We start from the raw sequence: 14756 nt of genomic DNA on the forward strand, positions 1-14756 counted from the left end.
CCAAAGTACAGATTTCTGGGCATGAGGGACATTCCCCTTGAGAAGCAAGTTGAATGCTTGGGTCACTACACTGTGCAACTTCCAGCTGACATCCATTGGAATAGGTTTTCCCATCACTACCACAGACAGGTGCAAACTCCAAAGTACAGATTACTGGGCATGAGGGACATTCCCCTTGAGAAGCAAGTTGAATGCTTGGGTCACTACACTGTGCAACTTCCAGCTGACATCCATTGGAATAGGTTTTCCCATCACTGCCACAGACAGGTGCAAACTCCAAAGTACAGATTTCTGGGCATGAGGGACATTCCCCTTGAGAAGCAAGTTGAATGCTTGGGTCGCTACACTGTGCAACTTCCAGCTGACATCCATTGGAATAGGTTTTCCCATCACTACCACAGACAGGTGCAAACTCCAAAGTACAGATTACTGGGCATGATGGTTCTGCATCAACAGGGTCTCTGCATTCTCCATTTCCTACTAGCACAAGTTCTTGGTTTTCACACTTTATGCGTTTCCCAGCTCGCATTAGTTACTGTATGTCTTTCCGTCACTTCCGCATACTGGAGCATAGAGGCTAGTACAAATTTGGATGCATGCTAGGTTAAGAACAAAGACCAACATAGAAGACATCAAACAACAAGACACACAAACATGTTACGTTACACAATGTTATTTTCTGTAGTACTATAATTCCTATTACCGTATTCGTCCGAGTATAGTCCCATGTTCGAGTATAATCCCACCCCCATTTTTGAAAAATTTCAGAAATTGTAAAAATTTTTTTTTTTTTTTTTTTTTGTAAGTTTTTTTTTCGATTTTGAGTGTCCCTGGACCTAGACCTAGATGCTAGGATCATTCATGGTTGACCTAAAAAAAAAAATAAAAAAAATTTCAAGATATTTTGTATTTTTAATATGAAAATTGATACTTTGTTTTCATGTCATACTCTATTAATGATTTTAAAATGCATTCAAATTCAATGCATTTTCTTATCTTGAAATTTTTTTTTTTATATTTTTTTAGGTCAACCATGAAAGATCCAAGCATCTAGGTCTAGGTCCAGGGACACTCCAAAACCAGAAAAAAATAAACTTAAAAAAAAAAAAAAATTTTTTTTTTTTTTTTTTGAAAATCAATTTTAATAAAAACTCCAAATTGTGAAAAATTTTCACATAAAAAACGGGTGGGACTATACTCGGACCAATACGGTATATAATGATGGCATTGATTTGAGCTGTTGAATAGTACAATTACGCGCACACAGGGAAGTAGTAAAAACTTCCGCACCCCTACTACCACACAGTGTCTTGACCTGCGCGTCACCGTTCTTTCAGACGCAGCGTTGTGCTGCACAGCAGCGATTCTGCAGATGCTTTTATCGTGAAAATGGCATCTACTCTTAGTGCTGCAGTTATTTTGCCGAGATTACCGATGGAAAATAACATGTAAATTTGACGTTTTATGAAACAAACTTATTTATGGAGTGTTAAAAAGAAAATTAGAAAAATATCAATCTAAATTTATTGAACTTTTAATATTTGACAGTGTAGTTTTGCATGATATGAGATTCATGGGTAGGTCAAATTCTGATAGTAAGATATAATACAGATATAATAAAAGCAAATTACAAACACACATCTATAACTAAACATGCTTAGCAGGCTATGTCAAAAATAATTGTAATCCATTAGTAACAATTGTTCTAGATGATAATGATGAGAACAACTACTGGAAACATAGCTACATCAATATGTGTGTATGGTGGTGGGGAACACAGCAATTATGCAATGAAAGTAGAAAGCAGTGGGAAATTTTTAAGGAGACGTTTAGCTAAAAGGCTATTAAATATGGAGACATTTTGGGTAATAATGCTTCAGAAACACTAATTTTTATTAGTGAGAATAAAGGAAAATACACAATCTTAGGTATGCAAAATTGGGCTATTCCAGTTGAAATCCACACACCACTTTCATTCTACACAGGGACAAATTCCAAATGGGGTTTAAAAAAATGGGCGACTCCATTTGAAATCTACACCCCCTCGTGTGGGAGATTAAGGTCATGTCTTTCATAGTGGTGTGTGGATTTCAATTTGGAATGGATTTGGAGTAGCCCATTTGCTCTTTGCCAATATAATATGCAGAATTAATTAATACAAGAAAGCGTCAAACATGTTTACACCTTTATTAAGGCACCAGAAAAAAGGGTGAAGAAAAGAACAAAAGAATTATCTGACAATTTACTGATATAGACAAGACAAGACTTCTTTCAGTTCTTACAACTTTGTTAAAAGAATTCTTTTAAAATTCAACAGAGGTAGGCAAGACATTCAATGTTTACACCTTTCAGCAAACACTGAAAAAGATACATAGACAAGAATGAATGCTTGCGACTTTGTTAAGCAGACACATGCAAAGGTATTGAAAAAAGGTAAAGTTCCTTGGAAAAAAATACAACAGAGATAGACAAGACTATAACTTTTTTAGATAGACAAAAGAAAAAGTAAATAAAAAAACAACAGGAAATTCTCTCAAAATACGACATATACACAAGACTAAAATGCTAAAACTTTCAACAGGATTGAATAACAAACAACAAAGAAAAGAACAGAAGAATTCACTCAACAACAACAGAATACAACAGAAATAGAAGACTTTCAATTGCTTACAACTTATGTTGAGCAGACAGGGGGAAAGTAAAAAGTGAAAAACTAGAAACATTTTGGAATGCAACACTTCTATGAACAAAATGGTTAAATTAGTACACAAGTTCATCACTTTTGCAGCAGACGATTATCCTTTCATTCAAACACTGACTTGGGATGCAACCTGACAAAAAAACCAAGGGAAACAAACTATGTATAAAACTAAAAATGACAACTTCTTGTTAACAAATGCTCACAACAGTTTCATTCAACATGCAAATTGGAAAACAAAAGGGTGACATTACTACCTGCATAAACAGAAGCTTCATTAAGTGCCAGTCGTCACCATGCTACTATAACATACAAGGGTGTATAGTAAACATACAGCAAAGGAATTTGGCAAAATCTGTGCGGTCTATAAATAACTTCTTGCAGGCAAGAACATTGAAACAAACTTAAGGTGCAAGTACCACATTAATGTTCACCTTATAATTACCATAGTAACAACTGTCTCCATTTTTAGCTACAGGCAGCCTGTCACACTGCATACTCTTAGGCCACTTATATGCCATCAAGTCAAACTTATCCATCATTGGCGCACATCCACCATTGTGAGCTCGATGACACAGTTCACGACAGGGAAGACGGGGCTTGGGTTCCAAAGATGAACACTTAGGGACAAGAATTGCACATATGTACTGTTTGAGAGTGCTTGAACATCCCATTTCGATTATTTGGCTAAACTGTTGCATCGCAACCTGTGCTTCATCCTGTGTTTTGTGACCCATAGAATTGGGCATGGACGTATGTGTGTAGCCAATATCTGCACACAAAGAGAGTAATATAGGCTGACAGCCATCTGAAATATCACAAGAATAGTTGTTTGGTAAGATAGAGAAGGAAAGTATCAAAGCAAACCATAGCAGTTACCAGTGGTGGTGCCAGGGGGATTCGGGGCAATATTTTTCTTGCCCCAACCCTCACTTTTGAGACAAAACCAACCAAAATTACGTAAATTTCAACTTTTTGCGGCAATTTTATGCAAAATTGGTTGATTTTGCCCCCATTGAATTCACTTTTCCCCCACCAATGCCCCCCCCCCCACCCACGGAAAAAAAATAGTCCTGGTGCCTCCACTGGCAGTTACAAACTATTTATTGGGTGTAAAATAAATGATATTATTTACATCAATACCTACAACTGGATCCATTTTTTGCAATGGTAGTGAAGTTGGAATTTGGGTATACAAAGACCAATTAAGACTGTCTGATAAGTTGTTAAGACCATAGAGCAAAATAGACAAAGATAGAGCTATAATACAAAAAGATAAGAGTGCAAAAAAGAAGGATGAGGACAATAATAAATTCACTCCCCATACTACCAATGATGACAAATGATTTCCAATATTAGCACATTTTTCACCCCTTTATTCATAAATTCATGAAACACAACTTACCGGGTTCAGGTTCAGCTGAAGGTTGTGCATCTGGTTCTACAAGTTCTGTTGGTACTGTAATGCAAGGGGGATAGGTAAAGTTTAATATTCATTGTTCTGCAGCAATAACACACCTCATGATCATCAGCAGGGTCAGTCTTGAACTGGCAACAGCATGAATGCAAATGTGTGGGTTTTTTTGGGGGGTTTTGTTTTGTTTTTGTGTGTTGTTTTTTTTAATAACAAACATTGGACAATGTTATGTACTTCGTTTCCCACTCCCCATACACTTTGCCATTGTTTTCAAGATCCTATCTACAAAATCAATGGCAGTGCAGTAAGTGAATTAGGCATAACATTAATTAACAATTAATAGAATATACCAACATAATGATGCTGGTACAATATGACATGTAAATCACGTTTGTGATTTTGTCATCACTACTTATGCCAATTGTAAATCAGAGCAGGAATTAAAACATTACCCAAATATATGTACACATGATGATAAGGCAAACATTGTTAACACAGTTGAAATACAAGAAGCTGCAAGAAATATGACACAGTATTTCTAGAAACAATTAATACACGATCCTGTGTCATATACTGGGGTACCCGAAAAGGTGGTTTTGTTACATTTTGATGTGCAGCTTGGATTTCAAACACTGTCTCTTTGAGTATTCCTTCACTTAGAAGGTTATTTTCTTATGACGTTTGGCATGAAATGTGCCAAGGGTGGTTGTGGATTAGGGGAGTTGGATTAGGGGAGGGATTCATATCGTAGAATTTGATCTAAAGCCCCCATTAAAATTTGAATCTAGTAAAAAATGTCTAAATGAACTCCCAGACATCTAAACCAAGTAAATAAATACAGAATGTCATTTAAAAGACTAATACTTGCTCAATATGATTGTAAATGTGGAAAAAAGAGGTGGGGTTACATTCCACCTACTTTGTGATTGATTTTGCCCGCACTCTCTCATTTTTCAACTGATTTCCATAAAAAAGGTGTCAAAATGCTCAGGATGATGAACCACTTCAAATGAGATGTGTAGGTAAAATGTTTGAAACATTTCATTTTTTCATTATGTAACGCAAAGGTACCCCAGTTTGTGACACAGGACCACACATAACATTAAAAGGGAAATGTAATTACAAGACTTATGGATTAGCAGCCTTATTAGAGAGACTATAAAATGGACATTTTGCACTAAGCCATCACAATGAAAATAGCATTTACAGTAAACTATTTACTATTGTCTGCCTATAACTCAAAAGCATGTCTGTTGTTGGAGTTTGTCACATATGATCAGGCTAAAAAAATGCTGTCTCAAAGCCCATGGCAGTTTCAAAAATGAATGCATAATGTATTTTAAAGATTTTTATTATAAATTACTACATTTTTTTAAAGATTTTATACAAATTAATTTTGATATGTAATTATTGAGTGTTCTAAAGTACACAGCATAAAATTGCAGTTGATTTACACAATTGAAGTACAAATATCAATGCATAAACAATGTGAGTATCAAAACAAGTCAATTTTCTTCGAAAATATGTCTCAGAATTTCATGACTTTAAAACACAAAACAACAAAAAGGAAATAAAAAATGAATTTGTGGTTCAGCTGACATGGAAGCACTAAGAAAAATGAACATGCGCGGCAGCTTTGAGACAGCTTTTTTTAGCCTTAACACAGTTCAAATACAAGGAGATGTGCTACAAGAAATATAATGACATGGTATTTCTAGAAATGATTAGTACACATAACATTAAAAGGGAAATGTATTTACAAGACTTTTGCATTAACAGCCTTATTGGACTTATCATATGAAGCAATCACAATGAAAGCAGCATTTTTAGTAACTTCTCTTAGGCCAAAAAAAACCAAGTTTGTTTCCTGTAGCGCGCGCATTTTGTTTTTGACGGCTTATTTGTGCATTTGAATTATTTTTTCACTTACAAAGAAGAAAAAACCCGGAAAAATTGCAAAAAAAATAATATAAAACACTACTGGAGTAAACATTTACACATTACACAACAAACAAGCATACTGAAAAACTACTGCAGGTTGAAAGGGGGTCATAAATAATCTTGAATATGAAGAAATATGGGTTTTTTTGTGTTGGAGAAACACACTGTAAATTCCCATTCCAATTTGCAGCGAAAAGGGTATTTTTTTTCCATTTTAAGACATGGATAAAAAAAAACCACTTTGCATTTGACTTTTGGACCTGCTACAGGAAACAAACATTTTTTTTGCCTTATATAATGTCTGCAGTCAGAAATTAACTTGAATAAATACAATGTGCCATTTAAGACATGCACAATATTCTACATGTCTGCAGTATCCTATGCAACCTCCTTGTGGGAGTGCTGCCTTTGGTCCTGTATTTGAAGTAGAGACTGTCCTGTATTTGAAGTACAGATTCCGCCCCCCTGGATCTCACCCATGTTCAACCACCCATATTTCAATGTTGGATCACGGGTCTCACAGACACGTTGACAACATGGCATTGTCTAACAATGAATTGGGGGAGCGGGGTCAGAGATTCACCAAAATACAGTCAAAGTGACTTTCCATGATTGTAGCATCATATTGCTAAGAAATGGAACTCAAGTGACAATAATCAGTCACAACAACGACTGGTAGCATTTGCATAATCGCGCAGCATTTGATCACCAGCGCTTGATCACCATGCAGCAATTAGTCTCTTGATTTATACTGCCACTTCAATTTAAGGAATTTTCAAAACATGTTGATACAATGCTTTGCTAAAATATTCCAAGATTGTTTATGCAGAAAGAGGGTGATGTAGGGATACAAGCTTGAATTGTAAGTCCTAATAGCACTAGATTTAGAGCTGGCTGGAAAGGGTAATTATTTCACATGTTTATCAAGATTTTGATTTTATCAAGATTTAAAGACTACACAGGATGATTGGCTACACAAGCATGACACACGATTAGCATAAGGAACTCGGCTATGGCTATTTTGCACTGATTTTGGATGAGAAATGGTCGCAACTGATAAATTTGGGTGGAATTGCAATATCTTTCACAGGGTATGCATATGAAATAACCCAATTCATGCATTATTACCATCATAACATTTTGCTGCACTTCCCGCTGTGGATCTCTCTGGAAGAGTTTCGCAATCAAGGCCTTGCGGCCAATCAAATCCAAACTTGTTCATTAGATCGGTGCACAACCCGTTACGTGCTTTTTGACACAGCTCTTTACACGGCGGTTGTTGTTCAGTTTGTTCCGGTGTACATTTAGGTGCGTACATTGAACATAAGAATGGCAACAATGAATCGGAGCATGCTACTTTGACTAGAGGGTAAAACTGGTGGACTTGAAGACCAGCATCTTCTTGTCTCTTATTGCCAAGGAGATTGGGGAGAGAAGTGTATTTATAGTCAATATTACTGCTGCAAAGTGGAATTGTAATACGTTCACAAGTACCTGTAAAATATAGTCCAAAAATTATCCATTAGTATACTTCTATGTAAGCAATGAAGAATTCAGACAATTTTGACAAGCTTTTGTTTGTTGTTGAAAGAAATAAACAATATCAATATATCAGAATATCTTGGTCATACTGTGAAGAGATGAGAAACATCAACAGACTGAAGATTTCAGCACCTTTTTGTCTTCTCAGTCAAAGCCGGTATGTAAGTCCAGGTCAACAATCATCAAAACATACAGTCAACCTATAATTTCTTCTGGACAAAATTACAGGACAATGGCTACTTGCAATCATCGCTGATGTCTTTCTGATCAACTTCACTCCAATTTAACCTTTATCCAGGTCAATGAATCCAGAATTATCCAGAGAGAAAACAATAGGAAATAAGGTTAAAGTCTGTATAAGACAGGTGTAATTATGGTTTTGGTTTTACTGATGGGGCTTATTCCAGCTGAAATCCAGATCTTGACTATTCCAGATCCAGCCTGCTGACAAATTTGGTTACAAATTATTCCTCAGGAGTAAATGATAATAATTACATCAAAAACTACAGCTGAATGGCAATAATACAATTACTACCAAATATGATAAGTGATTTTAGACATTTGCACATTTGTAATGTTGAAACTGATTATCCATAAATTCCTGTGAAACACAATGAAGCATAACTTACCTGGTTCAGCTGTAGCATCTGGTTCTACAAGTTCTGTTGGTACTGTAATGCAAGGGGGTATAGGTAACGTTTAACTAATATTCATTGTTCTGCAGCAATAGCACTTTGCTGTCATTTTCAAGGCCCTATCTACAAAATCAATGATCATGGAGAAAGTGAATTGGGTGTAACATAGTAACCAGAACCAACATTAATATCATTGACCATGCTTGTACAACAACAAGTATCATGTTTGCGACTTCTTCGCTCATTATGCCAATATTTAACCATCAGAGCAGGAATTAAAATTGTTCTCCCAAGTATTTCTTAAAAACATAATTTTACCAATATTTATTAAGTACCATGTGTCATAAACAATGTCGATAAATGTTGTAATCCAAATTTTTTGTCGACATCAAACTTTTTCTGACGTAATTGCATTTCGATGACAGCACTAATTTCACCAACTGGCACATTACTGTTTGTTTATTCATAAATTCCTGTGAAGCACAATGAAACAACGTAACTTACCTGGTTCAGGTTTAAGTGTAGGTGGCCAAAAGAATGGTTTTGAAGGTGCTGTAATGCAAGGTGGGATAGGTAAAATTAAACTAATATTCATTGTTCTGCAGCAACAGCACACCTCAACTATAACATGGTCAGCCTTGAACTGGCAACAGCACACACCGTCAACATCCCTATATCTTCGTGTGTAAAAATTGCCGTGATAGTACGATGAATCCTCACGCTTTTCAGCAACTACGCATGGTGATTTTATTCGAGATAGGCCGTGCAACTCAGGCTAAGCATACAATTTGAGATTTTGAGCGCCTGCCACACTGTTTCTATTCTATGTTTTACGATTTTCGCATGATCAAGATATGGCTGGTCGTAATCGCCCTAACGTGGAGCTGCTACGCGTAGCTTACTTTTTCGCTTTCAGGAGCTAAATTGACCAATCATGTTAGATCTTTTCATTACGCTGGAGCCAGTGGATGCATCCTCGTTCCAGAGAGAGAAAACTCTTGCCAAATTAATGTTTACTATGGGGATTTTAAATGAATCGATTGTAAATAAACCACGACCAGTTGTACAGGATCAATACCATTGTTTGATTAGTGTATAGTCAATGTTACCTTGCATGCATGTGTCATGTGTGTGGCGTGTTTGTTTGTTTGTCTACTGTGTCAGGCCAGGATCACTGACACCCACGGTACTGATACTCTCATACTATCACGGTGATCATATTGTTGAATGTTGTTGACTTAAAAATAATCATGATGCAGTCATGTCTACAGTAGAACTCACCACGACCTTTGAAGGACTTAAACCCTATTAAAAGCTATTAAACCAAGATAACACTCAATGAAAACGGCTCAACTATGTTACATCAGATCTTCTCTGGTTAAATACACACTGCACTTGTGTCTGTTTTACCTGTGCAATGAGCAATGAGCTGGTATTATAGTTTCAGTTGGGTGAACGATTATAAAGTTTAACGCAAGGTAACAATACTGTGGGCTTTTGTTTACGAAATGAGACAATAGTCTGCTTATTGTTAACCAGCGTTCTTGAAAATGAGAAGCTTAATGACTTAACAAGGTTTAGAAATAATTTCTTCATATTTTTTGGTACAAAAGTACCAATATTTCCAAACACCTAATTTAGCTAAAAATTTAGGACATGTTACAAAACTATATTTTCCAGAATTTCAGAGAATACTTTAAATATTGGCCGGTTATTTTTTACACAGTAGTGACGTCAACTAGGCAATGGCCTATACTTCTAACATACACTATTTGTAGAGGTCACGCGTCAATGGTGAGCGCACTGAGTATTGTGTGTAGGAAAACGGACAGTACAGTATGTATGGCCTACTACTAGTATATAAAGTAAATCCGAACTGGTTTGCAGTTTGCTGAAGGTCGAATTCGCAGGGACACCGCATAAGTTATACAAATTAGCTCCGGCGATACTGCAGATCGCAGAACTGTGTGCATAGTTTACCACCACTCTGCCTAGCTATATAGTTATGTACAATACTGTATGAGTTTCTTATGAGTGCATGTCCATCTTAATAATAAGTCAGTTCGTACTTTTCATAAACTACTTTTTGAATCATAACTTTCGTGACCGAGGATATCTTGCAACTACGTGACGCTCGCCTGGCAAATTCTTAATGAATAAATTCGCTTCACGTAATGAGTAAGTCGTACTTAATTAGTCAGTTTTACCTCCGAGTAATGAAAAACTCTAACATGATCATGATTGGTCAATTTGGCTCCACGGAGCAAAAAGTCAGCTACGCGTAGCAGCTCCACGTTGTGGCGGTTGCGGCCTACCATATCAGTATCCCATATGATATTTCTATTGCAAGAAAATTTTATTTGTTGTCAGGTTTTATCTTAAATACACTAACTGGAAATTAAATACACTAATTAGTGAGGACCGGTATTTTGCTGTGGATATGTTTAACTGCAATTTGCGGGTAAAAAATTTGAAATCCTGAGTAAAAATTTTGATCATATTCAACTCTTTGAGAAAAAATTTATATAAAAGAATGCATGTAAAATCCAGCTGCAATACAATGCACATTATTGACACACTATCACTCTCTTTATCTACGGCAATAATAGAATATCGATTTCAATCGAATTGAATATGATGCTCAGTTTTGAGTTTGTAGTTGACTACTAAGCGACCTAAGCGATCGATTGCTAGCCAATCAGATAGAACTCCTTTTCTTGCGTTCGTGAAATAAGAGTCGCCCGTCGCTCACCAACGGAGTATTAAATTTATATTTATCGAATAGGAAGTCGACACTGTGCAGCATGAATTCTCGTGTTTAAAAAAATGAATTCTAAACAGACTGAGACCAAGTCTTACATAGCAGAACACATTACTATTGTAATTTAGAGCAATTTATTTTTATTTTTGGATGGAACTTTTTTTGCGTATAGCAGGCTTGAAATAGTCCAACAGTTAATGCAGCAAATGAAAATGTTAGCGCTTGAAAGCATGAGCATCATGAGCGATGCACTCAGTAGATTGTGGAAGCTTTCCAGGCCTATGCTATGGCATGGTAATTGTGGCTTCTATAGCTTTATAACCTTTATATAGAGCTGTCACTTCCCAATCCTATTTATTCCCTGATAATCTCAGGGATGAAAACAAGCACTGACATAATTTTCTGAAACTGCTTTAACATTTCCTGAAAATGTGTATTTCCCTATGCTTTGCTTTGTACAGGGAAGATCCAAGCAAAACTTCCTGATATCAGGAAATTTCCTGAAGATTTACATCCCTGAATGATCCTGTTGCAGCAACAAGTAGATCATGTGTATGATATCTTAACTCCTTATCCCAATTATTAATCAGAGCAGAATTTAAACATTACTTTAATTACTTATCATTACTTAAATATACACTGTTTTTGCAATGAAATAAGAGAACCCACCAATATGAGCATGGTTCAATAGGTGCATGGTATAAAGCAGTCTACAGTTACAATATTCCCCCATCCACAACTGAGTTCTCCTAGTCAAATTCTGTGATGAGGACTACAACCAAAGGACTGAATTCATTTGTGCCAAATTATGGATTATAAAATGTATCTTGCTATTTGAGACAAGTGCAAGTGTTAATTAAATCAATTTTTGTTACTATTATTGCCAATAACAAATGTATACATACGACAAGATGGACAGCAGTCCCCTGGTTTGGTAACAGGCTGTGCTCCTCCAGGACAATTTGGCCAACCACACTGAATCGTATTGCAATCACTTATTCCATTCCGGCAAGTACAGTCTGTGCAAGGTCCTTCTGACCATCTTTCTCCATCAGATTTTGTTGTACCATCTTCAGCAACACATGTGGAAGGTTCCTCAGCTACAAGAGACCAATAAATCAATATTGTCAAGGAAATGATGGTTTCCAATATCAAGTAGATGCATAGTTTTAAAATAAAGGAGGCAACACAAGGGCTATATCAAGAAACTTAGGGTTAGGAATTTGAAGACTGCACAGGGCTTGCTGCACAAGCATGAACTTGGCCATAGAGACGGCCAGGTAGTTTGAAACAATGGGCTATTCCATTAAGAATTTGCTCTCTGTGGAAGGTTATATTGCTTCCCAATTCCAGTTGCACCATAAGCTAGGAATTTACATGTTGCAGCTGAAAAATTTCAAAAAATTGAAATTTAACAGTTGTACCTGTACATTTGATTTAAATTTGTTTTTATGACAAATGGTTGCAACTGATAAATTTGGTTGGCATTCCAATATCTTTCACAGGGCATGCATATTTTACATGGAACAACCCAATTCCAGTGATGGGTGTAACCTAAAGCACTGACCAACCCATCCTTGACCAAGAGGTATCGTCTGCCATCTGGATACCCGAACTGTTCTGAATCTCAGGATGCTTTCAGTTTAGGTCATGTATAGTGCACACCCCACAGCACTGCTTAGGTGTGTATCTGGGGTGAGGGGGCCAGCAACCCCCATTCTTCAACTTCTCTCGTAAGTTAAAGAAGCCTCAAATGGACGGATCAAAACGGAAACGACCCATGCCTGCCCAACGACTACGTGAAACGGACCTGACTCATGGCAAAAGTAGTATCCGGCAAGCTGCTCACCTAGATTAGGAGCTACCTGACAGACTGTTCCATCAAAGTTGTCCCATCTGGCCAGTCATCAAGTATTTCCTCCATCAATGCATCAGTTCCCCAAGGGTCAATATTAGGCCCACTTTTATTCTCTGTCTTCATTGATGACCTGGGTGATGATTGTGAAAACCAGCTATACCTCTACGCAGATGATTCCACCTTGTTTTGCAAGATTACATCTAGAGACAACCCTGAAGCTGTTACTGCTAGCCTAAACAGAGACCTGCAGGAAATGAGGATCTGGACAGACGGACGGAAAGTGAACTTTGAGCCATGAAAATGTAAGGCAATGACAATATCAAGAAAGAATCCAACCAAGCTAGATCTTCTGTTTGGTACCACCAAACTGGCTGAGAAGGATGAGCTGGAAATCCTGGGAGTCACAGTTGACAGCTAGCTGACCTGGACAAAACACATTTCCAATGTTTCATCCAGAGCAGGACAGAAGGAGGAGGCGCTCTGAGGAGAGTTGCAAACAAACTTGATGTGAGAGGCAGAGCAAGCGTCTACAAGGCCCAAGTTCGCAGTGTGATGGAATACGCCTCACTGTCTTGGATGAGTGCCAGCGCCACCAGACTCTATCCAGAGGAAGGGCCTTCAAAGTTACGGTACCCCTTCACTCTTGTTTTTCCAGAGCTGCTGTGAACCACTGATGGCCCATGTGGTTGTCTTTTATAGTGCCTAGATGCCTATATAAGTTCTTGACAATCACTCCTCATGGGCTATTGTTCACTCCAGCATTTTATGAAGTCACAACTAGTAATTAAAATATATAGTCAGTCAACTCAGAAGTACAAAGTAAATAGACTTCGGAAACTGGAGGTATGAGAATAATTATTTCAGTGCAATGCGTGTGTAAATGGCACGCCAACTGCGCGGTTTGTTCTAGCCGAGCGCACCATACTCTTTATGCGTCACACTTTTAAACATTTTTTAACACACAGTGTGTGTGATGCACAGCATCGATCCCCCGATGCCTCAGATTTGGTTTGTACTTCTAGTTTGAAGTAGTATAGTAAAGAATAACAATAAAACATACGGCATGATGGGCAGCAATCTCCAGGCCTGACTACAGCTTCCTGATTTCCTTCACATCTTGGGACACCACATAAAGCACCGGCACAGTAGTTTTGACCATTTTGACATGTGCAGTCTGTGCATGCATCTTCTTGCCATCTTTCCCCATGAGCCTTAGTAGTTCCATCACGAGCAAGACAACTGGCAGGTCCTTCAGTTGTAACAAAAACACAAATACAAAATTGGTATAAGTGTGTCTCACATTTTCAGACCTGTCAACCTTTGAGATCACAAAACTACATTCTGAAAGCCCAAAAGTTGCATATTTCATTAAAAAACCAGTATAAAAAAATATCTTAGATGAGCTTATGAACAAGGTTTTATAAACCCAGGACTTTTAGCAGTAGTTTTAGTTTGACGACATGAAAACTCACAGGTGATCAAGAAACATTGTTACAGTATGTGACCGTGAAGACATCAAAAGAGACAAACAGCATGTTATATTTGATAACATATTCAGTCCATGAAGTTTCCGCTCAAATCACATCATAGTCTGCATTGGATGTAGATGCATAAATTGAGTATTTTGAGCACTGGCGTGTCCAGGATTTTTCCTGTGGGGGCTCAGAGGGCCTTTCAGAGTTATGCGGAGGGCTAAAATTGCCAAAAAACGGCTGATTTTACATGATTTTTAACAAAGTGCGGGGGCTTCAGCACCCAAAGCCTCCCAAGACACGTCAATGAATTTGCAGGCAGATAAATGTGAAATGTGCAAACGTAGACACCCATTATACACAACCTTGAATCGTCACATAATTTCAGTTGCCCATCCCATTGTTCAAAATCCCTGAGTTGATGTACATAGT

At 37.3% G+C, this 14756-nt stretch overlaps 1 protein-coding gene across 20 annotated transcripts in view; it reads right to left on the reverse strand.

The window, feature by feature from the left end:
- The window catches only part of LOC140159218 (alpha-2-macroglobulin-like), a 206635-nt gene that overhangs the window by 116282 nt on the left and 75597 nt on the right, over positions 1-14756 (reverse strand). For 14 of the 20 annotated variants that reach the window (XR_011859857.1, XR_011859858.1, XR_011859856.1 and 11 more), the window contains 7 exons: positions 13913-14101; positions 11900-12094; positions 8738-8785; positions 8228-8269; positions 7185-7550; positions 4104-4157; positions 3144-3506 (listed from right to left, as the gene is read on the reverse strand). Coding sequence is in view for 17 of the 20 variants with exons in the window: in XM_072182617.1 (XP_072038718.1) it covers positions 3144-3506; positions 4104-4157; positions 7185-7550; positions 8228-8269; positions 8738-8785; positions 11900-12094; positions 13913-14101 (1257 nt within the window). In the remaining 3 variants the exon portion in view is untranslated. Of the gene's footprint in view, positions 1-387; positions 600-3143; positions 3507-4103; positions 4158-7184; positions 7551-8227; positions 8270-8737; positions 8786-11899; positions 12095-13912; positions 14102-14756 lie in introns of those variants that run through there. The other 6 variants (XM_072182623.1, XM_072182620.1, XM_072182627.1 and 3 more) reach the window with 5 other exon arrangements.

This window comes from Amphiura filiformis, chromosome 8, assembly GCF_039555335.1.
Source record: "Amphiura filiformis chromosome 8, Afil_fr2py, whole genome shotgun sequence".
In the NCBI taxonomy this organism is placed as follows: domain Eukaryota; kingdom Metazoa; phylum Echinodermata; class Ophiuroidea; order Amphilepidida; family Amphiuridae; genus Amphiura; species Amphiura filiformis.